The sequence below is a fragment of the Prionailurus viverrinus genome, chromosome A1, assembly GCF_022837055.1.
Source record: "Prionailurus viverrinus isolate Anna chromosome A1, UM_Priviv_1.0, whole genome shotgun sequence".
NCBI classification, from domain to species: domain Eukaryota; kingdom Metazoa; phylum Chordata; class Mammalia; order Carnivora; family Felidae; genus Prionailurus; species Prionailurus viverrinus.
The window spans coordinates 209730106-209755774 of NC_062561.1; the positions used below are offsets into that span (position 1 = coordinate 209730106).

The 25669-nt window shown below is 46.5% G+C and overlaps 1 protein-coding gene across 1 annotated transcript in view; it reads right to left on the bottom strand.

Annotated features, from left to right (window-relative positions):
• Nucleotides 1-2094: 2094 nt before the first annotated feature.
• EGFLAM (EGF like, fibronectin type III and laminin G domains) overlaps nucleotides 2095-25669 on the bottom strand; it is a 180707-nt gene continuing 157132 nt past the window's right edge. Inside the window, exons 19-23 of the mRNA XM_047868677.1 lie at nucleotides 18708-18786; nucleotides 14896-15039; nucleotides 8609-8692; nucleotides 4088-4191; nucleotides 2095-3292 (exon numbers count right to left, since the gene is read on the bottom strand). Of these exons, the coding sequence (XP_047724633.1) occupies nucleotides 3138-3292; nucleotides 4088-4191; nucleotides 8609-8692; nucleotides 14896-15039; nucleotides 18708-18786 (566 nt within the window). The 3' untranslated portion in view covers nucleotides 2095-3137. The remainder of the gene's footprint in view (nucleotides 3293-4087; nucleotides 4192-8608; nucleotides 8693-14895; nucleotides 15040-18707; nucleotides 18787-25669) is intronic.

Consider the following 25669-nt stretch of genomic DNA (forward strand, 5'->3'; position numbering starts at 1 on the left):
CCAGTACGAAGGGCATGTCCACCTACCCGCTGGTCCCACAGGGGGGATGAGAGCCACACGGAGCAGACCCAAGTCACCTCATCGTCCCCACCGAGGCCATCCTAAATCAGCCAGCCACCACCCGAGTGAACAGGTCCAGCTGAGACCAGAAGAACCACCTGGCCAAGCCCGGCCGAGATCAGCAGAGTTGCCTGGCTGACCGCTCAATACACGAGAGCAATTAGTCCTTACTGGGGTATGACCCTGGGGCTTTGTGGCCGCCGGGGGTGCAGGTTTTTGTAGCAGTAGACAACAGAGGGAGGGGAAACTGGGGCACCCACAGACCCAGCTTGAGATGGTCTCAGCCACCGACCCCAAATCCGAGTCCTCAGCTTCAGAACAAAGTTTTCATCCCCACCACCACCTCCACCCATCCCGTATCTCCTGGGTTTTGTTCACTGAAAGGGTGAAAGAGCCTCGCTCTTGGCTTAAGGTATACTGTCTCCTACCCTGTTCTCTGATCCTGAGCCCTCAGGTGATTAGTTCCTTTTGGGCCACCCTATTCTGGGGCCCTCTTGCCAGCAGGATCCCTGCTGCCCCAGCCCACCACGGTGTCGGTGTCGCCCTTTCTCATCCCTTCTGGACCCGCCCAGGGTGGGGGCTGGGGGGCAAAGGGAGCTCACAATTCTTATCAGCTTCCACACTGGCTCCCAGGATCTCACCCCTGAGTCATCGCATTTTTCTCGGGAGAACACCTGCAGGGAACAGATCATCTACAACACAACTCTTGTGGCTTCAGCTCAGCTGGATATTTTGCTAAAATAACAATGGTTTTTGTTTGTTTTGTTTTGTTTTGGCTGGAGGCCATCTGTGCTATGAAAGCAGCCCCATAGTATCTTGGGAAACACTGGTCCTAGCAATCTCCAAGGAAAAGATGTTGAGGTGAAGGTGGTTGGGAGGTGGTAAACGCCACTTTCCAAGACATCTTCTGATCGATTCCCTGAAGGGGACAGAGAATACCGATATGTTGGCTTAAGGAATGTAAAATTCTGGGCTGAGAAAATGGCACAAAATATTGTGCAGAGACATGAAAATCCAGAGTTCAAAAAAGCGTGTAGGATGCAGACTGAAGGATATAAGAATGTAACAATATGATAATTCTGTATTTTTGAAGCTGATCGCTAGCAGGAAGATTTTGCAATTAACTAAAACAGGGCACAAAACAAGACCACACTTTCTACCACTTGGCTTTCCCGCAAACTGTACTCCCAAGGTGACCTCCATAGGAGAGAAGAATGACTGTTGCTGTTATGACCCTTGTCATTATTACCTCTATTGCTGTTATTCCTCCAGGAGGAAGGGGCCTGGTCATCAAAGTTCCCAAAGGCAGGAAGCAGAAGGCTGAAGCACAAAGTGAACGTCTCTAGTTTATTCATTTTTCAGAATAATGTTTTCTTCTTATTTTAGAAAGAGAGAGAGCAGGGGAGGGGGCAGGAGAGAGGAGGAGAGAATCTCTTCTCACAGGCTCCACGCTCAGTGCAGAGGCCAACTTGGGGCTCAATCCCACAACCCTGGGATCACTACCTGAGTCAAATCAAGAGTCGGATGCTCAATCGCCTGAGCCACCCCGGCGCCCCATTTTTCAGAATTCGTCAAGTGCCCACACTGGGCTTGGCCCAAAGCTCGAAGTCTTTGCTGCACAAATGGTGCACACGTAAGAGGAGATTCATGACGGACTAATTATAGGCTCTTACGCGAGTTGGATCGTATTTCCCTTCTCTTTGGGGACAGTGTTCATCTCACCTTTCCCTTAGCAAAGTCCCATCCTGGAGATGTGCCAGTGAGCCAGCTGCCTGCAGGGTCACAAGCGTGAACAGCGCCGGGGCATGGCTGACGGCTCAGAGGAAGCAGTCCCGCGTCTCTGGTTCTTGCCCAGACACTCGGACCATGCTGAGGGCACCCCCTGGCCCGGAACAGCCTTAGAACAGCACTGTAAGACTTGCAGGGATCGTTTCTACTGTTCGTTACTAATTGTGTGAGTGTCCCTTTGCGGACATCGCCTCTGTCAGGATCCGTAACACAGCCCCCAAATGAATACCAGACCGAATGAAAGAGTTCTAGCCTTCTCATCTCTTTTATTCAGGTTCCCTACAGACATCCCCCCTCGCTTGAAACAAAAATGACAGTGACCAACCTCAGTAACACAAGTAAGTGCCTTTTAATCTGCTTATTCTGGAAGCTTCATATTCATCTCCTTGAGCCAACGTTTACCAAAAGAGAATGGTCAGCTCCCCAACGTGCTCACCCCAAGCTACCTATCCCACTCCAAATGATGCCAAAAGGGCCCAAACAAGTCTCTTTGGGGAGAAAAATTTTTGGAAGTGTGCAAAGAATTCAGGGTTGTCCACGCCAACTGGCAAAAGTATACCGTGCGGACAATCTGCAGCTATAAAAATATACACATACAAAAAGACAGCTACAAAATCATGGTGCCCATTTTCTTAGATTTCCATTATAAAAAGTAGGGGTTTTCCATTAAAGGTAAACTGGGGGAGGGGGCAGCATTATAACTGTGATTCCATGTCTAGTCTCCCCTCATCCTTATTTTCATGGAATAGAGCACACTGAACTAGCCACTGAGGAGTGGAAGGGGTTAATCCTAATAATTCTCGGACCAAGGTGAGAAATTCGAGGTTCAAGGTCAAATGGTCATTCTGCTGTCAGTAAGAGTGTCATGAGTCAGGGAAGGAGGGAAGTATTTTAATCCTGCCCTTTGGCCCTTTGGGTCTCTATTTTTTTTTTTTTTTCCTTTCTTTTTTTATGCACTATGAATCACAACACAGTCATTGAGCTACAGCAGACAGGCTCTGGAATTTGCATTGATGTGTGATCTCTGGCAGCCCCTACACATTCAATGGAGAAAATTCGATGCTTCCTACACAGAGTATTCCGCTGGGTTTGGCCCACAGAGTGTCAGCAGGAAAGGCCACACAGGGACTCCTGTCTTGGGTCTCGTTTCTCATCAGGGCGTACTTTCTCCTTGATGAGAGGAAACACACCTGGTCCCCGTGCCTCTGCGTATGGCATCGGGCAGGGGCTCGGGGCCCCTGGGATTCTCAGGATAGAAGGCTGTGTCCCTTGGGCAAGGCCAGCTGGTGTTACTTGGCTCCACAAGTGTTGATGTTTTTCCCATCCACGGCGTCTTCCACGAGGGAAATGTGGTAATCGGTGGACAGGGTAAAATGAGAAATACAGCCCACAAGGCCTCGCATGTATTGCCTGTTAGTGTGCAGAGCAATTTCCTTCATTCCACCTGCCAGGAAGCAAGAGGGAGAGGAGGTGAGCCAAAGGGGAGGATGTCTCTTTAGGACACCTGTCTACTGACCAAGGCGTCCCTTGGCTGACACGATGAGTGAGGGCTATGAGCCCCTTGAACTGCTCAGTGCACAGCATTTGTCCAATTAATGATTACCCCTGAAGGAACAGGTTGACTGATATCAATCTGACACACACAATCGCTATTTACACCCTCCTTGCATGTGATTTCTGACCCAATTGACCACTTACAGCCAAATAGTATCCAATAAAATTTGAAATGTTATATAATGTCAACAAAATGTAACATGTAAATGTGATGTCATCTTAAACAGAAAGAAATACACTGATATTGAATGCTTTCAATCAAGTGCACTTTTAGGAACTATCACATGGATAGAGATGTATTTTCAGGTTTCTGTATCTGCAGTAGCAGGTTCTAAACTATTTACAGAAACACCACTCATTCTAATTCTGAGAGGGCCAAAGAAAGAGCCTCCTTCCTCAGAGGGAACTTTCGGAGCTATATTAAGCAGGTTCCTGTTCTATAAACAAGAAAAGCATGGTTTTCCTGGTGGCTCAGCCCAAAAGCACAAAAGCATCTAAGTGCTTCCTGCCCCCTCAGCGATGAGTCAGAAGTTCAGAAAATGGAAGAAGAGAATATCTGGCAGGCTTCCCAATTTCTAAGTATCTGATCCAGTGAAGTACACTGCTTTGGGGAGCCCCACGATGAGAAATGGAAGATTAATGAGAAAACACTGGCATAATTTAGACTTGGTCAAAGGTCACTTACCCACATACAGAGCTCCATTGATGTTGAGCTGCCTCATCATGCCAGGTGATTTGCCTGTTCTGGCCCCATAGTCATCCACAGTTATCTTTCCAGATTGGCCATCCCTGTAGAAACCATGATTTTTGGAGCTTCATTTAATTACCCTCCATTTTAATAAAACTGTATTCAAGTACCTACTCTGTGCCAGGTGCCATGCTAAATGATAGAGGTGCAAAAATGAACAAAAAATTCCTGGCCTACAGGAGTATATGGTCTACCGAGGCAAACAAAAAATCAAATTGTAAATGACCACATCGTGCCCCCAACTCTGCAGTAGAGTAATGCCAGGATGCTGTGCAATTACACAGGAGGAGAGAGGGTCAGGGAAAGCTTCAAAGGAGATTCTGAGTTTCGAAGGATGGGTAGGTCAGGTGAAGGAGGAGGGTAATGCAAGCAGGAAGTGGCGATGCCAACGGGAGAAAAAACAGGGGACTGGTACAGATTAAGCATAGAGAATTCCAGAAGTGGGAGTAGAGCAGCCAGAAGCAGATGATGAAGGGCATCTCTGCTGACGGGAACCAGAGAAGAACGTGTAAGGGGAGAAGTGGTCGTGACATGATGGCACATGATGTGTTTGAATGCTATTCTAAGCAAAACGGGAAGCCAATGAAGCAGGTATTGTAGAGGGAGGATTACTCTAGGGGAGGACAAAGAACAGCTTAGAAGTTTCTAAAGGATTTAGAGAGTCACCCAGAAGGGACTCTGGGCACAGTGGAGTGGAGGTATTCATCTGTGGCAAGGGCTTTAACCATTTTCTAAGCTGATTTCCAAAACTACCCAGTCCCATGACCTTCAAAAAACTGCCTCTGTTTGTACAGCTTTTGGAGGGGGTGTACCAACACAGGTTGCACTTTTTTTTTTTTAAAAGGAGTTCATTATTGATCTTCTAATGTTCCTTTTTTATAGCAAACTGTTCTTGTTTCTTGGGTTAATAGCCTTTCTTCCCTGACAATTGTAATATGTTTTATCTTTTTTTTTCATTCGTCTGTTTCCTTCAAATTGCTTTGTTATGTTAATTTGTTGTGATACCCATCTTTTACACTGGAGACTTTTCTCAAATGCCCAGTGATTTCTGACTGCCACTTCATAGTCAAGTGAAGAAAAAAAGCACTAAAAAGCAGATTGGAAGCTCTGTGTGCAGGATGGGCTCTGTTGACTGTGTGATGGGCTTCATTGTGCTGTGATCTGGCTCAATCATTTTCCTGGGGGACATGCGAATTTTCTACTTCCTTTACTGTGGAGTATAGGCATGGCTGCCAGCGCTCTGTAATCTCACTGGAGGAAGAATTACAGGGCCCTTAATATTCAATATATGAGCTTGAACACGTCCCCAGCCCAGTATACGGTCCAGTATTTAGTTATGCCTAGTGCCTCTCATTCCAGACCCTTATTTCACTCTTCCAAAGAACTGCCTTTCATTATTTTCCCATGGTTAGGCAAAGGGAAGTGTGCCAAATATGGGAAGTAGAAAAGAAGTTTGGGGTCTAACTCTTCAAGTAAATTCAAGTACATTTTTTAAAACTGATCTTCCTGCTTTTAGCCCCTCCTTCACCTTCCAGAGGTTCCTGGCTCTACCTCCTTTTTGGGGGTACACTAATATAAATCTGTCGCCTGGGCCTCACATCTTGGTAGCAACTCTTCTAGTAACTAGCTTTAGAGGTAATTCTGTTCTGTCCTCACCCTCGATACCACATACTGCCTCCCCGTTTTGGATATGCTTTTTTTGGATCTCACACCTGAATGCCATGATGGGCAATGCCCATAGTTGTTCGCTTTGCCTGACCTGCCATTTTCCCCCCTCCATTACTCTAAAAAATTCCATTTTTACTATTTCATTTCATCAGTTCTAAGAATTTTTCATTTTGTTATATCTCTGAAATGAAGATACTTCTTACAATCACTGGCATCTTAGATTTGAAAAAACATGGTATCGACTTCTAATATAATAAGTAATATACTTTGCTATTAGGTCCATTACTTATTGTCTACTGCCTCCCATTAGAGCGCAAGACCATCAAGGCAAGGGTGATGGTATTATTCAATGATGTGTCTCATGTGTCTGGAATAGCCCTGCAGTAGATGAATGAACAAGTGAATGTGTGAAGCTTCAACATCCTCGTCTGAAATGGGAGTAACTATGCCTATCCTACGAGGCTACTGATGAGAGATTATACGTGCAAAGCACAGAGCATGGTACCTGATATGCAATTGCTGTACAAAGAGTAGTAGAGGAAGATGCTGCTATTGTTACCAATACCATCATCGTTCTCATCTGTAAAACGAAGATCACAAAACCCAAGTTGCTGTGAATATTGACCAAGATAAAGTATGTAAGGCACCTGGCATCTTGAAGAACCTTAACAAATGAAGATTTGCTTTCTCTTTTCTGCCAGGATTAATTCCTACAAGACCACGATTACTCAGAGCAAGACAATGTAGGAAGCAGAGCTTCCCTTGGAGATCTCTTCTTCATTAATTCTTCTATTTCTGACTCTGAAGCCTGCTTTAGAGAATTAAGGTATTCATCCAACCCTTCTAGTTCTAGTTGAAAACCATGGCCTTAACCCAGTTCCTGCTTGGATCTGTTGTACTACCCCTTCTAGGCCTATCTGCTCCTCTGGGGCACAATTTATAATATCTGCTTGAATCCTCCCATCTCTCCAGTTCCTGGTTAGTTCCTTCTGTTCAGTCCTCACTGCAATCTAAGACCCACAGGCAGAGATATCACTGATTACAATAATAACAGTCAGGTCTACTAAATCATTTTTGTGGTGCCAAGCTCAGTGCTTTGACATTCAAAGTCCTTCTGTTGGAACATGCCCTGTCTTATCCCTCTAAAACATCTGAAATCCTAGCTGGGGTGGGCTGCCACTCCATGGGGTGGGATGGAAAGAGCTTTGATCTAAGATTCTAATTTTGGTTCTGCTCACAGAGAGTTGTATAGTCTTGGGAATGTCACTTGACCTCTGTTCCCTGAGATGTCTAGGAAGTGCCTAGAATCCCCACCAGTGTGTATCTTGATGAGCATAATCAAACCACAACAATTTGGAGGATTTAATAATCATTCCACAATGTCTGACTATTCCACCAACCTTCTCGATTCAAGGAAATTAACAACAGGTGTTCTCTGATGTTCCCAGGATGGGAATTAAAGGGATAAAATGTGGTATTTCATATTCCTTTGGATGATTCTGAGTGAGCCCTTTTACAGATGAGTAAAGAGAGAAATATGAAGAACTCAGAAGCTACATTGTAGTATCTTGAAGTTGAACTACGAGCATTTAAATTTATATCCTAGAATATATTTGAGATCAACATTATAAATACTCACTATGGGAAAGACATTTCCTTTTTTCAACCAGTCAGAGCTAGGGCTTCATAAAAATCACTGTCTCTTTTCAAGGGCTTTCTGAACGCCCCAGGCAGTTGGCATGGCTCTGCCTCTTTATCCTTACACATCTTTTCAGGCATCAGAGGTAGGCAAAATGGCCAGGACACTGGGGTCCATCGAGGCTACTCCCACCACAGCCTACATGTGAGCTGAGCCGGAAACTGATCATGGTAGCCCCATGTTTCCCAAGCCTTACTCATGACCTCACCCACCAACCTCCTCACGGAGGGCTACGGTAAATGCTCAGGGAACCTGACCCAAAGACTCTGTTCAGTTCATCTCCTAGAACCTTCATCTAACATGGCAAGAGTGAATTTTTTATTTTTTTGCATTTCTTTTTTTAAATTAATTAATTAACTCATTTTTTCATTTACATCCAAGTTAGCATATAGTGCAACAATGATTTCAGAAGTAGATTCCTTAATGCCCCTTAGCCATTTAGCCCATCCCTCTTCCCACAACCCTCCAGCAACCCTCTGTTTGTTCTCTATATTTAAGAGTAAGAGTGCCATTTTTTTATAGAGCTAAGTTTAAGCCTGGTGCTATTTGGTTTCTCAGAATATACTGTTAAGAATATGGACACAGGTAGTAAAACTCATTTTAAAGGAATCATTCACCCAAAGTTAATCAGAAGTCAAGGTAGTGACCTCTGTGAGAGGGGAAATATGTAATTGGGGCAGGTTACACACAGATTCTAAGGCTCTGTAATGTCAAAAAAAAAAAAAAAAAAAAAAAAGGAAAAGGAAAAGGAAAAGTAGGCAATTGCCTACACAACGAGAGTTGAAGCATTTCTTAAAGTCCACATGCCCAGAAATCTTATCTAGCTCTCACTAGGTAGCAAGGCCCCCTTCCACTTTAGCCATCAAAGAGTTCTTTCTCCAGAAGCTCACTGTCGAGTGAAGATTTGGGAGTTCAGCCTCCCTAGTCTGCCAGTGTTTGGGAAAAGTAAGGTGGAAGTCAGTAACAAAATGCCCCGAAAGACCCAGGTCAGAAGTAGTAGGATGCCAGGCAAGGTTGGGGAACAGGACACTGGGGCTAAAGGGACTGGGATAGCACATCGACCTCTGTCTCACCTTTTGGTAGGTACTCACCTAACAGCCTTGACTCGGTGCCACCGACCATCATTGAAGGAGCCATTAACCATGATGGATGCCACACCACTGCCCAGGTTATAGCTGACAGCGTGGGGGAAGAACAAGACAGACAGAATGAAGTACTATACTACAGGCAGCCAAGCGTGCATAAACGATTCTCATCGCGAACATTCTTTGGGACTCAGAATGCAGTTTTCTTAATACGAAACAAAACAATGTTATAAAAAGCATTAGGTTTCCAGGCTAGGCCATGAATGATTAAAAAAAAAAAAGTTTTCTTTAAATCTTAGTTGTAGTAAAATACACATAACATAAAACTTACCATTTTAACCGTTTTTAAGGGTAGAGTTTAGCAGTGTTAAGTATGTTCACATTGTTGTGCAAGCAATGACCAAAGCTCTTTTTATCTTGCAAAACTGCAACTCTGAGCCCCATAAGCTACAACACGCGATCCACCCTTTCCCCAGACCCTGGCAAACACCACTCTACTTTCTGTGTCTGTGACTTTGACTATTCTTGGTCCGTCATATAAGTAGAATCATACAATGGTTATCACTTTGTGAATGGCTTATTTCACTTAGCATAACGTCCTCAAGGTGTTTGTTTGTTTGGGCCCCATGTACAGAAGCATCAGTACCATAGTATCGGGAACAAGAAGGGTTTTATCATTTGTAATGTGTGCTACTAGGTTAAATGATGTCTCCTGAAAATTAAGGTTCACCCAGAACCTCAGAATGTGACCCTACTTGGACATAGGGTCTTTGCAGATGTAATCTAAGTTTATGATGAAGTCATACTGGAATAGGGCAGCTCTAAATCCAATATGTCCTTATAAAAAGGGAATTTTTGGACAAAGAGAGAGACATGCATGGGAAAATGCCACACGAATATGGAGGCAGAGACTGAAATGATGCATCTATAAACCAAGAAACACCAAGAATTGCCAGCAACCACTGCTACGTGGGAGAAAGGAATAGAACATTCTCCTTCAGAGGCTCTAGAAGGAACCGACCCTACCAACACCTGCGTGTTGGACTTCTATCTTCCAGAATGGAGAGAGAATTAATTTCTATTGTTTTACGTCACCCAAGTTGTGATAACAGTCATGGCAGCTCTCAGAAACTAATACACGTGTTTTCGCCTTTTGAAAAACAAAACAAAACAGAACGTTGCGGAGTAGGCTGAGCCCCAAAGAGATCAGGGGAACTTACCCGAAAATCCCCAAACTAACATATAGGACTTAACTTGGTATCTTATCTGCTCCTCCCTCCCCATTTTATTCTAACATCAGGTCTACTCAGTAGCTTTGTATTTTCTAGTGCAGTTTCCAGATACCCTCCTATCAGAAGACGTGCACATGTTGTTTACGAGAGAGAAATATCCTTCTTAGTCCAGTGTTCATTCAATAATTCTAATTTAATTCGATTCAACAAATATTTGGTGAGTGACTACTCCAGGCTGGGCACTGGGCCAACTGCATAGACCTCCCCTTGATAATGTAATAAAGCCTATGTAATCATGCTCTTCGAAGAAAATGTGTTCCACCAGGACACCTCTCTCTTCATCTTAGAAGAGGACATATCTCTCCATTACTTCACTGGCCAAGAATTAGGAATGTTGAAAGGAAACCTGGATTAGTTACTGAGCTCCTGCATGCACTCGCTCTGAGAAGACAGCAAGAACAGAAAGCACTTGGCTTTCCCAGGGAAAGCACTATCGGTCCTTCCTGTAATAATGGCAGATCAACGGAGTCACACAGCCCATAGACACTGAACCAGGCACAGAACCTGGGCGACTTGACGAACCAGGAGACACAGTTGTCACTCTGATCCTGAAAAGTTTACTGCTTTCTAATGAATTTTCCCACATCCTGTGTCCCCTTGTAGGAAGCAGCCTGCAGGTGGAATCGTCAGATTACATTATTTAGTGGCCAAATACTTTTTGAAGAAATGAACGAATACAAAGCAGGGCCAAGAGCTGCTTGGCAGCAACTGAGCTGAATTACTAGTGTGGCTTTTAGGAAAGGTAGCACAGGGTAACAGAAAGAGCATCAGCTCTTGGATTGGACTAGCCGGCCTTGATTCCCAGCGTTGCCAATGACTAGCTCTGGGACGTTGGCCATTTGCCTGATCTCTCTAAGCCTGTTTCCTCATCTGTGAAATGGGAGTAATATCTTCCCTGAAGGACTGCAGGTAATATTATATACAAAGAGCACAGCACACAGTAAGATCCAAATGACCCCATTACCCCAAATATATGCGGTCTTTAATGCAGCTCATATTCACGGTTGACAATACATCTGCAGGAACCAGTAATAAGGAGAAAGTTGCCACCAAGAGTTAAACTCATCAGGCCTCTCCTGGAAGAGTAGTCATGTGTGACAGTAAACACACAGTCTGTCAATATGTAACTAAAAAGGCCAGGAACACCAAGTTTCTTAATCAGGGTGACTTGGGTAAAATCTCAGGGATGCTAGACTGGAATGAGACTGTGATCCAGTGAGTGGAAACCTTTCAGTTGATAAGGCTCCTGTTCATGCAAAGAGCCCGAAAGTGCTCAAGGGAGTCAACACTGAACCTGGCAGACGGGAATCCAGCCCTCATTGTGGGGTGGAGGTTGGAGGGGCCGCTCGGTTGGCATCTCCACAACCTGACTCTCCAATACCCACCACCACTCTATCTCACCCTCCAAATAACCTCTTGCCTCTCCAGACACCCTGTCACTCTGGAATATCTGCTTTTTGCAATGATAAGAGACCAAGAACAGTGGTTACCTGTATTGGGAGAGGGCATGAGGGAGCTTCCCTGGGTGAGGGAAATGTTCTCTATATTGTTCTGGGGGTGGTTACACAGGCATCTACATGTTTAAAAATTTACCAAAATCAGGGGCACCTGGGTGGTTCACCCAGTTTTAAGCGTCAGACTTCAGCTCAGGTCATGATCTCCCAGCAGTTCTTGGGTTTGAGCCCCACGTCGGGCTTTGTGCTGACAGCTCAGAGCCTGGAGCCTGCTTCGGATTCTGTGTCTCCATCTCTCTCTGCCCCTCCCCCCCCTCCTCTCTCAAAAATAAATACACATTAAAAAAAATTTTTTTTAAATGTACCAAATTCATCAAGCTGTATACCTAACATTTGTGTACTTTATGTAAATTATACCTCAGGTGTGTGTTTGTTTTTTTTTTAAAGGTGGAAATATAGAATGAATGAACAAATGAATGTATGTCTGGCTTCTCTATCAATGCCTTGTTAATCTGGTTAGCATGAATTGCTTATTTTAGTCCAAATTTACCTACTTAACTTGCTGTGTGCGAGAAGCTATGGGGCTGAGCACCAAGGGGGGCGCTGGCTCGACGAGCCACCAGGTGAGGCCTTTTGGAAACCACTCGGCTGCCTCCATGTGGTGACAACCCCTGCTTAGTCACGTTCCCTTCGAACTGTAGCACAGGGCACTTTGCTAATGGCACATCTCTTCCTTTTTCTCTCTTGCCTGAAAATATTATCAAGGTCACACGGAAACAGTGGGAAAGACGGTCAATCAAGCGATTGTCACAAACCTGTTCACTGGGTTTTATGCCCCATATCCAACCATAAAGCGTAATGAAACAAAACAGCCAGTATCCACACACTTGGATTCCCTTTCTTCTACTTAATCTTGCACACAGAAACACAGAAAACATTTGCTCAAAGATCACAATTTTAATAACCATTACCACTAACTGCTAGATATGCCAGGCCCTGCATTCTGTGAATTAACTCCTTCAATGCTCACAACGGTTTCCTTTCACAGAGGTCAGGTGACCTGCGAGAGGTCACACGGCCATGGGAATGGTGCAAACCTGACTCAGAAGCCCACGCTTTTGATCATTTCAGATGCTGTTTCTTAGGGCGTGGTTCCTGATGGCACCCACTAGGACCTGGTCCAGCAGAATCTCTGGGGGTGGTGCCGGCCGGGAGTCGACCTCGGAGAGGAGCTCCCTGCTGACTCTGTACATTGACATTTTCAACCCACTGGCCTGAACTCTAATTCCTCTCTCTGCTCAGCCTCCCGCAGCCGAGCTTCCTACGCAGTAGGTGCTGGGTGAATGGACGTGGGAAGGAACTGCCCGGAGGAAGGAAAAGCAGCAGAGGCAACAAGGCTGTGGCCCCAGGCCCAGGGGCGGGCGCAGATGTGTGCCTTGGTGGGGGTGAGGTGGGCGATCCCTTACACAGAACACAGCTAGAACTCCAAGGCTTAAGTGAAAAACACTGGGCCCATTTTCAGAATCCCGAGGAAGAACTGGTATCCTAACAAAAATGGCTGGGATGCCGTGGAGTTGTCAGAAGGGTCTCTGGGGGTGTGGGAAGTGGGGGTGGCCGGCTGTGGGAGCCAGAGGGAGAGCTGTGCCGGGAGGGCCCTGGGCCGAGCTCCCATGACTGGGCTGAGTGGATGGGTTTTAGCTGGCGGTTTAGGGGGAAGTGGGGCCTCCCACCCACGGCCCAGCTACTGTTTCAGTTCCCTTTTCTGGGCACAATCAAGCACTTGAGGCCTTGGTGAGGTTAACCACAGGAAAACCACAAGAAAATGGCTTCGCGGCAGCCAGCCTGAAAGTGGGGTGTGAAGAGCTCTGCCTTTGACCTCGGGGCCAAGCGGGGGAAGGGGGACCAGCCAGTGAGAACTGCTCCCACCAGCCAGCCTCTAGCTTCCAACCACACGCGCTCTCACTAGAACCCGGCAATCACAGGACTGCATGGCTTAGCGTGCTCTGCTGTCTGGGGGCAAGCGTGATGTTGGGCAAGTGACATTTCCTCTCAAGATGCCTTTTGTTCAAACTGAAAAAGACTTAACGGTTATTCTACTCTGGCTGTCAGTAATCCCAGTGCATGATCCACAGAAGCCTCAGAATTAAATCTTCCCCTTCTCCACAGGTCAGTCATCTTTGTTTTAATTCCAACTGATGCCCTATCATGTAGTGAATTTGTGCTAGTCACCAGAGGAGGAATTAAAAAAGGGAAAGCCAGATAAATTCCTACCCCCGTGGAGCAGACAGACGATCTAGACACGCAGGGGTTTCAAACATTAGCAGACACAGAGTCACTTGGGGAAACCATTAAAACAGAATGCTGGGCACCCCCCTAGAGTTTTTCTGGTTCAGTAAGTCGGGGGCGGGGCTGAGAATCTGCATTTCTAACAAGTTCCCAGGTGACACGGATGCTGCTGGTCCACAGACCACGCTTGGGGGAGAGGGGCAGAGGGAGAGAATCTTAAGCAGGTTCCATGCTTAGCAAAGAGCCTGACACGGGGCTTGATCCCCAACCCCGGGATCACGACCTGAGCTGAAATCAAGAGTCGGACACTCAACACACGGAGCCACACAGGTGAACCTGGACAAGTTATTTCTAAGCTCGAGTGAGGACGTAGCATCAAAATCTCTACAGAAGCTTTTTCATATCACACAAGCCAGTGCCTGCCTGGAGAAACCCAGCTCCCGCCCAGTGTGGCGGGGAGCAGTGGTCTAGGAAACCCTTTTGCCACTTCACAACCATCCATTTGACAAGTTTGAGAATAGTCTAAAGTCACTCAAAGGAGGTAAGAACTTCTGGGACTGCCTTATCAGTATCACCCAAGAAGCATTTACAGAAAGCCAAATGTTGGGTCGACCTACTGACGTATGAATCTGTGCTTTGCTCTTCTTTGCCGTGGGAGATTGGAAAGCAGGCATTCTCCTTCCAAAGGCTGCACAGCTAATAGGGAACAGAGTCATAATTTACATCCAGGTCTCGCGACCTTCGATGGCTGCATCCGTCTGAGCTAGCTTGAGCTGAAGAGTCATATCCATGCTTGGCGCTATCAAAGTCCTCTCTCTACGACTTCCTAATTTCCAAGTGGGGAGCATATGGCTGCAACATACTAGAACAGGGGTCAAAAAACTTTCCGTAAAGGGCCAGATAATAAATATTTTAGGCTTTGTGATACAGTCCCCACTGAAACTACTCAAGTGTGCCAGTGAAGCACGAAAGCAGTCAGATAATATATAAATGAATGAGTATGGCAGAATTCCAACAAAACTTCATTTACAAAATTGGGTGGGGGGCTACATTTGGTCCTCAGGCTATAATCTGCTGACTACTGCTCTAGAAGATGGATGAAACATCGAAACACCAGGAGCGTCAAATAAGCCTGGCGCTTCAGGCAACGGTCAATTCCAGCAAAATGTGTGCTGGCTTACTTTGGCATGGCTCTGTTTGGCATGATCAGCACTGAGAAAAATCGCAAGGTGATGCTGCAGACAGCTGGTGAGGGGGTTACCTGAACACCAGGGCTCCATCTCGAAGGCCCAAGGAAATGAAGTCACTGTTGGGCCTCATGGGGCTGTCTCCCCTCCACAACAACAGGCCATCTTTGGCAGTTGTCTTAAACCTCATGAATGCATTTGTTCTTGATCCTGATACCCTGGGGGAAAAAGACAAATAATTGCAACAAACCAACCAGTGTCCATCAACATCCATTCTGCATAATCCCAGTGTTGGCCACCAGCCCCAAGAAACCAGGAATGAGGGTCATCTGGCCTTCCCGATACTTACTACCAGGAAATTAAAAATGGCATCACCGCCACGAGTCACAGTATGGGTCTAAAATGCTGGACTTCTCATTCTGCAGCAGTGTCCCCTCCCCACATGTGGCGAAACTCCACGAGGGAGTACTTGATGAGTCACAGAGTAGCCAGAGTCTGGCCAATGGCAGCATCAAAGATGCACGACCCCCTATACACACCTAGGTCTTTCCTCTTTCTTGTCCCACCTTCATAGGGCCTTGGAAAAGCGCTCCTTATTCCCCAACAGAGAGTGAGTTTCTTAATTGCCAAGGGGTTCAAGTCAGCAGCCCTCTGGGCTATGATCATGGCCATCGATGGCTTGCTCTGGCAGGGACTGTCCTTTAGGGCAGAACAGGAGGCAGAGTGCCAGATGGGGCAGAGTGCCAGTCAAGGAAGGTGGCTTGATTGGATAATGATCTTGAGAGCTATTGGGGCAGCAGCAGGGTGGGGAGGAAGAGGAAGCTGAGAGGAATGGAGGGATGCTCAGGCAGGTCAGCTCCCTGCCCCTACAGCCATGGCTGGGCATATAATCACATGCTTATGTGTTCTTATCAATTCTTGGGAATAGACCAGTTCAGAAATCTAGTCTCACTAAAGTCACCAGGGTTTTATCTAATAAAAGGAGAAGAGCGAGCATGAGGTCCTTACATCAAAGTGAGATCAAAGTAAACATAATTTAGCATTGCTCCTCATATGGCACTACTGGGAAAGTCTCTTTTTCTATTTTCCTATCGCTCGTGCCATCCTTCTGTCTCACGTACCTGGTCAGGAGCTGTAGAATATATGTTAGTGCAGATCTTTCTCAACTTACTATGGGGTTATACCCTGATAAACCCATCATAAATTGAAAATACCCTAGGTCAAAAATGCATTTAATACCCCTAACCTACCAAACATCATAGCGTACCTTAAACGTGCTCAGAGCACTTACATTAGCCCACAGGAGAGCAGAATCATCCAAAACAAACCTTAACATAAAGTGTTGAGTGTCTCGTGTAACTTACTGAATACCATACTGAAAGTGAGAAACACAATAGTTGTGTGGAAACAGAATGGTTGTAAGTGCTTTTGTGGTTCACCCTCCCGATGGCGTGGCTGAATGGGAGCTACAGCCACTGCCCTGCACTATGAGAGAGGATCGTATCACACATCGTAGCCTGGGAGAAGATAAAAACTCAAAATTCAAAGTATAGTTTCTCCTGAATGCACATTACTTTTGCACCACTGTAAAGTTGAAAAATCATTCAGTCAAACCATCTTCACTCAGGGATTATCTGCAGCGAACAGGGGAGGGGACTTTTGTCTAGGTTTTCCAAGAGCCCGACCTACATAGAAAGAGATCAAGTTTACTGTCCCCATACAGCGCATTAGAGTGAAGCAGTGAGAAGCAGGGTCCATAATGGTGACTTTGCCACCAGGCCGGGTGCAGAGAACCCAGCCCTGGCCTACTCACTAGAGATCTGCTTTTTTCCATCTTTTATTCCAAGTTCCTTACTTCTTTTACTTGCTCTGGATACATTGACTAGTATAAGCTGATCATTAATGGCTCCATTTCTCTTGCAGTGATTGGTTTAGGGGTGGCCATGTGACCAATATTGTCCAATGAGATAGAGGAAATTTATCAGGAGGATTCTAGGAAAGATTCTTTTCCTTTTAAAAAGAGTCAGATGTTGGGTGCCTGGGTGGCCCACCTGGTGAAGCATCTGACTTCGGCTCAGGTCATGATCTCATGGTTCATGAGTTCGAGGCCCACGTTGGGCTCTGTGCTGACAGCTCAGAGCCTGGAGCCTGCTTCGGATTCTGTATCTCCCTCTCTCTCCACCCCTCCCCTACTCGAGCTCTGTCTCTCTCTCTGAATAATAAACATTAAAAAATAAAAACAAAAAAGGCACATGAAAAAAAAATGTTTACTTCCACTGGATATTGCCCTGATTTATAGCCATCTTATGAGCATCTTATGGACAGCTGTCTTATAACCATGAAGGGCGGGGCCATTGGGGAACTTGTTGAGGATAACAGGGCAGGAAGATGGAAGAGACTTACTCTTTGATGATACAGTTGAATCGCTGACTTAACAAACCCCAGAACCACTCTAAGTCTGGACCGCTTGTTATGTGATGTGATAAATGCCCTTCATTTTTCAGACATTTTGAGCTGAGTCTTCTGTTATTTGCAGCCAAAGGCATCCGACTGAAACAGACCCTGATCTTGACTTCCACTTGCAGCTTCACACACATCTCATATACATGCGTGTACACGCAATTGCTTTGGTTTGGGGTCCTGCACCTCCTCCTCTCACCAAACCCCTCTACTCCCCCAAACCACCGGTGCCTCTTACTAAGCACCAGGGCGCTCAAGACTTGGGCCCTCTTCACACTGCCTTGTTTTCTGGGGACTGAATGCCCTTCCGTTTTGGGGAGAGAAAGTGCTGAAGAAGGAAGAAGCTCTCTCTCGGCTGGGAATCCCTATTTCCTAAGGCCCCATGCAAAGACAACCTAGATAAATACAACCTGGAACTAAAGAAATGAAGCAATGCCTGCCTGGTGTGTGTTCCGAGTTACCAGGGACATCCAATGCCGCAAGAAAAGGTCTCGTTACTACTTCTGTCCCTTAAAAGCCCCCAGACTCCACCCTAAGAACTGGGTGCCTTTGGCTTAAAGCTTTGCCTTAGTCTGTTAAGACGCAGTCAACCTGAAGATGAAGGAAAATTCTAGAATGATGGTGTTGGTGGCAGGGTTGGGGGGGGGGGGTGGCACCCTATAAACTACAAAGAACCAGAGGAGGAAAAAGGAGAGAAGGGCAAACCAAAAGCACCAAAGATGCGTCTCACAAGGGCGAAGACTTGGCCTGGGCCAGCCTTTCCCTTGTCCTGTAAACATGCTCCAAACCAGGAGAATTGGACTGCAGAGCAGTGCTGGAGCTCCTGCCACCAGGGATTGAAAGCCACGGCTAGGACGTGGGCTTCTCCTTGTACCCACATGAGAGCTGAGAAGCCGCTCCCTCAGTGGGCCAGAGCCTGCAGAGGACAGAGGACCTTTGCTAAGGAAGATACAAAGCGGCACCTGCATTTGAAGACTGGCTGGCCGCGGGAACACTGGGGCGCTTGGGCTAATGGTTCCGGGCAGAACCGCAGACTGTGGCCACAGGACAACGTGAAGCGAACTGTCCCTCCTGGGGACTCATACTCATAACCTTCTTGCTTCTCAAAGCCCGAGTATCGCAAATCCTGGAGCTGGGTAGTTTCTCTCTCCAGGCCCTTTGACCAGAAAGGGTCTGGGCTGTTTGTAATGGGGTTGTTTGAAGGGCAGCATTTTTCAAGTTTAGTTTGTTTTTTGTTTGTTTTGTTCTGGTTTCTATGTTTATGGTGTGTGTGTTCCGCCCCCCCCCCCCCCCCCCCCCCCGAGGCCACAGCAAAAAGGACTTCTTTGGGAGTTATCTTCCGGCAAGTAAGATAAGGAAAAGTCTGGGAAAGACTCAGAAATCTACCCCCACAGAGATGAGAATGGTGCCTGCTGTAACTTCTTACCTCTTGAGGATGTCTGGATTGTCATAGATCAGGTAACTGCGGCCGATAAACTGTGGAATCTCGATGGCTTCTGTGATCGCTGAGACAGAACAGAAAATGGAGGTTACATGGAGTATGGCTCCCTTGACCCCAGCCCTCAACCACATGGCAGGAAAATACAAAGGAAGCCAGCTCCTGGAAATGGGACATTTAACAACCTGTCAGCCCCTTCCTCTTGGCTGCACATGCACTTGGCCAGGTTCAGAACTGCCTGTCGTGGCTGGGAGTTGGTGTCTCCCTGTGGTTACCTCCCTGGGGCTGGCTGTCACTGCTATTGGCCTCAGCACTACTGAGAAGTCCTTGCAATATGTTGAAACTTGAACTGTGCCCAATTATTCTTGGAATCCAAAAAGCAGGTCCGGGGCCATGTGGGGAACAGCTGGGGATAACCCTAGATGCTCTCCGAGGGAGGCAGAGAAAACATTCTCCGAACAAAGCCCACCAGAACTGCATTGTTTGAAGCCAATCTGCCCCAGGACTCCTTCAGCCATGACCTCAAGAGATCGGTGAGGTGGGCAGGATAAGGTTTATGACTCTTTTTTTTTTTTTTTTTTTTTTAACAAATCACCTCCCACTGTTACATTTCATAGGATGTATGAATTCCACATTTCATAGGATGTATGAATTCACTACAATTCCACGAAGTAGCAGGGAGTATGAAGGAGGGTTGGTTATTCCCATTTTACAGAAGAGGAAAATGACGCACAGGAATCATCAAGGATTTGCCCAAGATCACACAGCTAAGACAGCAAAAGACCATAAGCCAATGGGTTCTCCCTAATTCTGGCCCTCGGCCCACTCAGCAAAAACTTTCCAGTATTTTAGAAGTACGTTTCCTTCTTTCTAATTTCTCATCACTCTGTTTTCCTTAGGAATCACCCGTTTCCACACAGGTAGCAATATCTTTTCCTCTTTAGAAATGACAGTTTAAGGAAATTAGCATGGAATGAATCTCATTTTCAAAGAAATGTGTATGAAATGAGAGACAAAAATCCAGCTTATTTTTTTATTTAATTTTTTGCAATGTTTACTTTTGTGAGAGTGAGACAGACAGACAGAGAGACAGAGAATGAGCAGGGGAGGGTGGAGAGAGAGGGAGACACAGAATCCGAAGCAGGCTCCAGGCCCTGAGCTGTCAGCACAGATCCCAACGTGGGGCTCGAACCCATGAACCGTGAGATCATGACCTGAGCTGAGGTCAGATGCTCAACCAACTGACCCACCCAAGCGCCCCTAAGGCAGCTTATAAAACGAGTTCTAGTTTCACAAAAATACGCAGTTGACACAAAGGAGACACTGAGCTGACTCTACACCCAGGAGAGGGAGTGTGTAACTATCTGATACTATGAACAGTAGGAGAGCATAACTTCCTAAACATGAAGAGAGACAGAGAGAAAGACAACAGCAAACGCTCAAACCCGATGACATTGAGCCCCAATAGAAGGTCCTCTGTTGGCAAGTTCCCAAAATCTTTTCATAAAAAAAAAAAAAAAAAAAAAAGGAAGGAGGGAGAGAAGGAAGGAAGGGAGGAAACAAGAAAAGCAAAGGAAGAGAAGTGAAACGTTTAAGATCGTTTCTGAGGGAACTATGAAGAAATTGGTCTATTGCTCTCTGGTGCAGCACAGCCCTGGACAGGGGGCAGCCAGCTGAGAGGGCCTATTAGAACCCAGAAAGGCTCTTGCCGTCCACACTTTGAGTCGCTTGTGGTCGGCCGCGGTGCAGAGGGACATCATCCTCCTGACAACCCTCAGGAAGTCAGTAGGAGCGTGACGCCTTCCACCTCACTCATCTCGTCACACAGGCATTTTATCATTTCATAGCATCACAGGGTGGGGACAGTCCAATAAGATATTTTGAGGGAGAGACCACAGTCACGTAACTCTTATTACGTGTGTTGTTACATGTATGTTCTATTTTATTATTAGTTATTGTTGCTAACCTCTTACTGTGCCTAATGTAGGCATTAAACTTTATCGTAGGTAAGTGCTTACAGGAAAAAACATAGAATATATAGGATTCTGTACTGTCCGTGGTTTCAGGCATCCACTGGGGGTCTTGGAACGTTTCCCCCACAGATAAGCGGGGGGCTATTGTAGCTTAAAATTCTGGTCGCACCACCAGCCTCTCTCCCCTCTGGTTAAAGTGCGTAGGAGGAAGAGGGGAAGAAAAGGAGGGAAATAGAGGAAAAAAGAGTGGGGTGCAAAACAGCACAAGTTGAGTAGAAAAACAAATGGGAAGAAGGAAAGAGAAGGGAAAGGTTCGAAAAGAAAACGATAAGGAAGGAAGGGAGATGGCGTGAAAAGAAAGGAGAGCCAGGTGGACAGGCAGCCTTCAGGTGGGGAAAGAAATCAGGGCAGGAAAGCCAGGCAGAGAGAGAAGGACCCAGAAGAACAGAGGCAGAAATGAGAGGGCAACAGTGGATGAGGTAAAAGGGGGCTTGCAGCTAGGAAGCGGGCCCCTACTATCAGGATACGAGTGCCCAGAAGTTAAAAGGGAGAGGCTATCCAAGCTGACGAGTCCTCGTTCCCAGAGCTAAACATAGCCAAGGCTCCCCTACTGGGCTTGGCTCACCCCCAGGGAGAGAGGCACAGGCAGGGCCCATCCCTGCTGTTACTGGCCACGGACATGGGCCTGTGGCCAAGAGCCATCGTTCCCCTGGACTCCTTGAAATGGTCAGGATGTTCTTGTCACATGTCATCACACGGAGAGCCTCAAAGGGGTCCGTGTGAGCCCAGTCTGGCTGCCTGCTAAGCCCCCTGGCTCTGGGGCTCAGGCTCCTCCTGAGACAAGCTGGGAGACCAGCGCATTCTCAGGGCTGGTGGTTTTAGAGGGAGGATTCCCACTACCCTGGTAGAGTGTCCGAGGCCCTCACCATTTCCCCGGATCCCTCTGCATGTGGTCGGCCCGTGCTGCGCCCGTGGCCTGGCCAGAACTCTCCCAGGCACGAACCTGGGGTGCTTTCCCAGTGTCTCGTGGAACGTACTGTACTTACTATTGAGGCAGTAGTTCCCACACTCTGCCAGGTGCCAGCATGGAACAGAATAAGGAAAGTCAGAATTCCACAGTCATTATAAAATCCCAATTCTCTTGGTTGCAGATCCCTGAAAACCAGCCTTGTTTCCCTCATAGATCCCTGCAGAGGGCCCAGCTCACCCTCCTAGGGGAATGTGAGTAAGAATCCCAAAGGGACCACTGGGATCTTTCTCAGCAGGATTACACCAAGTCACAGACTCACCTCCTTAACTAAGTCTTCACTGAACAGTGGGGGTAGGGGTGGCGGTGGGCAAAGAAGAGATTTAAGTAAGTTGTCTGACACTTCCGAGGCTCCCCTGACCTTCAACCAACAATCCCCATTTATTCTAAACCTGCAGAAGTAGTTCCTTGCTAAAGAGTCACTTACCTTGTCCATGATTATTACTTTTCTTGCCTCTAGACTACATGTGAAAGAGGAAAAGACGAAAAGAGCTGCCTCTTTTCTCTCTGTAGTGGAAAAATGCCACCCCGATTCCCACCTTCACCTCCCCTTTGGAAGATCCAAGAACCCTGCTTATTTTGTGATTAACAAACGTCAGGGGGATGCTCCAGAAATGACATGACTGAGTACAAAATGGAGAAAATGTACTCACTGTAGGCAGTACATATGGAGAAATATTAATTCCATACTAAAACATTAGAGCCAGAAATGACCATCTTGGCCCTTTCTGGCCCTTGTGGTTTATTTAAATATTGTAAACACGACGATATTTTATCCTAATCTATTTTTTTTCTACATTGTCTTTTTTTCTGCAGCAACTACACTAGTCGACAAGTATTTTTGTCACGTCTTTCCATTTATACCCAGAAGCTTGTGCCATCTGCTGACACACAAAAAAATACCCCAATGAATAGCAGCATCCAAGCCAGGCAAAGCGAATTTTCCACTTGAGGGATCTGAAATTCCCAAAAGACTCTAAATAGTTTGACGGGAGTGCTGGCTCTCTCACAGGACCACAGCAGAGGAAGGACCTGGGGGGGGGGTGTGATCTGACTTTCCCAACACCATCCCGATGGTGGCAACTCCCTCATCCACAGGGCAGCTCCATCCCTTGCTGGAAAGTTCTACTTGGTACAGAATTCTTGGTTACATGATGCCTACTCTGTAGGCACAGAGTGAACAACAACAGAATACCTTTTTCTTTATGACCAGCTGTCAAGGATCTCAAGAGCAACATCTAGGCCGACCACCCCCACATGTTTCCATTGTTTAATGATACAGCATCCCAAGGGGAAAAACTTCCCTGTATTATGCATAATTAATATATTTTTTAATCTGTGGTTCTATAGACTGAGTTTTCACATATTATGGCCTATATTTACTGAAGCTGTTTTTTCATACACTGGGACCAAATAAATAAATAACAAAATCATCTAAATCAGACCCAGCAATACGCTGTCCATTTGCTAAGTACAATATAAAATGTTCAAAATGTTGCATTTGTGGTGTATCTGTAATGATGAGGCAAGACCCAATCTTTTAGGACTGCGCTTCCCTGACAAATATGTGACCAAACCGGTTTGGCTGTCAGTTGTGAGTGGGGTACAGCCCACCTGCTACAGAGGAACACCCCCATCTAGTGGCCTGCAGGGTCCTGCACGATCTGAGCCCAAGCTTCTTGGCAATGCAGGGAAGGGAAGGGAGGACCAGGGCTGAGTTCTTTCCCAGGTGGCCTGTGTGCCCTTGGCTGGGAGAAGCCCAGGAGGAAGAAGCTGCACCCTGTACCCCTGTCGTAGACACTCGGATCATCGCCAAGTCCCTGAGAAGTCCCGCAGAAGAGAGAGCTGTTTAATTGTGGTTGCTCAGGATTACCCAAGCTTATTTGACCACGGAACCCCACTGCCATTTTGTGTATGTGATTGCGTGTCTGCCTGTCTGTGTGTGTGTGTGTGCTCAAAGCAGTCATTAATATTTGTTAGAACCTAATTTTTTACACAAGCCTTGTGAAACTCTGCTTTAACTTGCTGGTCACTTACTTAGATACAGGAACTCTGAGGGACTGGACACAAGATGGGTAAATCTGGATGAGAGTAGAGAGAACAGAAATCCCTTAGGATGGGGCATACATTATATGAGGAGGGAAGACTTGGTGATGCCCCTCTGGTGAAATGAGAAGGGGGTCTCAGTATTGGGGTGCTATATGGGGTGCCTAAGTTTGAGGTGGCAGGAGGCATCTAAGAGTGAGAGCTCCCAAATGGAAGGTGAGAGAATCACCAAAGTCAGGCTTTATGGTTTTTGTAGGCACCTGAAGTTAGAAGCAGGCTGGGGGTTAGAACTTCTGGTACATATATAACAATGGAATACTACCCGGCAATGAAAAAGAATGAAATCTTGCCATTTGCAACAACGTGGATAGAACTGGAGGGTATTATGCTAAGTGAAGTAAGTCAGAGAAAGACAGATATCATGTGTTCTCACCCATATGTGGAATTTGAGAAACATGGGGGAAGGGAAGAAAAAAAAACCTTACAAATGGAGAGGGAGCCAAACCATAAGAGACTCTTAAATACAGAGAAAAAACTGAGGGTTGGGGGTGCGGGAGAGAGAGGGGAAAATGGGTGATGGGCATTGAGGAGGGCACTCGTTCGGACGCGCACTGGGTGTTGTATATGAGCGATGAGTCATGGGAATCTACCTCCAAAATCAAGAGCACACTGTATACTCTGTATGTTAGCTAACTTGACAAAAATATATACATTTTAAAAATTTTAATGAAATCAAATCAAAATTATTTGGGGGGGGGAAGAACTTCTGGCTTCTCCTGTCCTGGTGGGTTCCCCACGTTGGGCTGGAGAGGCTCAGGTTTCTGTAGCTCCTGGCGCTGCGGGGAGCCTGCTGTGCCCTGGGAGCAGCGAGGAGCTCAGCGGGAGCCCTATCCCTACTTCTGTCTGGGCTCAGCCTTGCAAGAACAGAGGGGGAGGTCCCCAAACCATAGCGATGGTCTGAGTGTCTAGCACCACTCCAGGATTCGTGTGAGTTTCTGGCTCCAGTCCTCCTGTGCCACCAAGTGGTGAGGACGAGTGTCCATCTCCCAGCGAGGGCCCTCGTGGAAACCGCCTGCCTGCCACAAACTCCCTGACCGGGTTGGAGAAAACTAGACTCACGAGGATCCCCAAAACGAAATTCCTGAAGGAGGTGGTATGGACTGAATGAGGTCAGATGCTGGTGACATCTGCAATATGTCGCTCGATGTAAAAGGACCAGTTTAACTTCTGAAGGGGACACTATGAATAGGTTTTTGCTTTTGAAACATTGTCAGGGAGGGGGGAAAAATTTAAACTTTTAACTTATGAAGCTAGGGATCACCTTGCTGGATTTGACAAGACCGTCTCCTGTCTACTTGTCAGGATTCATCCTGACAACCAAGGATGGCTTCTAAGTACTCTTGGTCTCCCCGACTAAGAATCCACCCAACTTTTAGAATGTTCTTATGCATCTCTACGGAAGAGTGTAGCTGCCTCTCTCTCTCCCCTCTCTTTCCCATCCTTACTCAGGACTAGATGCTCACCCCAATGAGTCTGTATGGCAACTGCATACCACTGGGTGCCTGCTGGGGCCTGGAAGAAAATTGTCCTTAACAGCCCTAACCTGTGCCCAGGTGCATTAATCCTCTCAAGCCACATGATGGGAGAAGACATGATACAGGCCATGCTCCCCATGTATAAATCTTCCTAGGGTTGGCAACAGCTGCCATTCTGCCAGGAGCATTATCTTTATTTCAAAGCATAAAAAAAAAAAATACTGAGACAACACAAGGGGAGCTCACAGTCTGCCTGGGTTTTACTCTTGACTCTAGCCGAGCACGTTGCAGAAAAAGAGGCCTAAACGTCCCCTCAGGTTCCCCCGGCTGCTGTCCATTCCCTTGGATCTTGCCAGGAGGCCCAGGCCC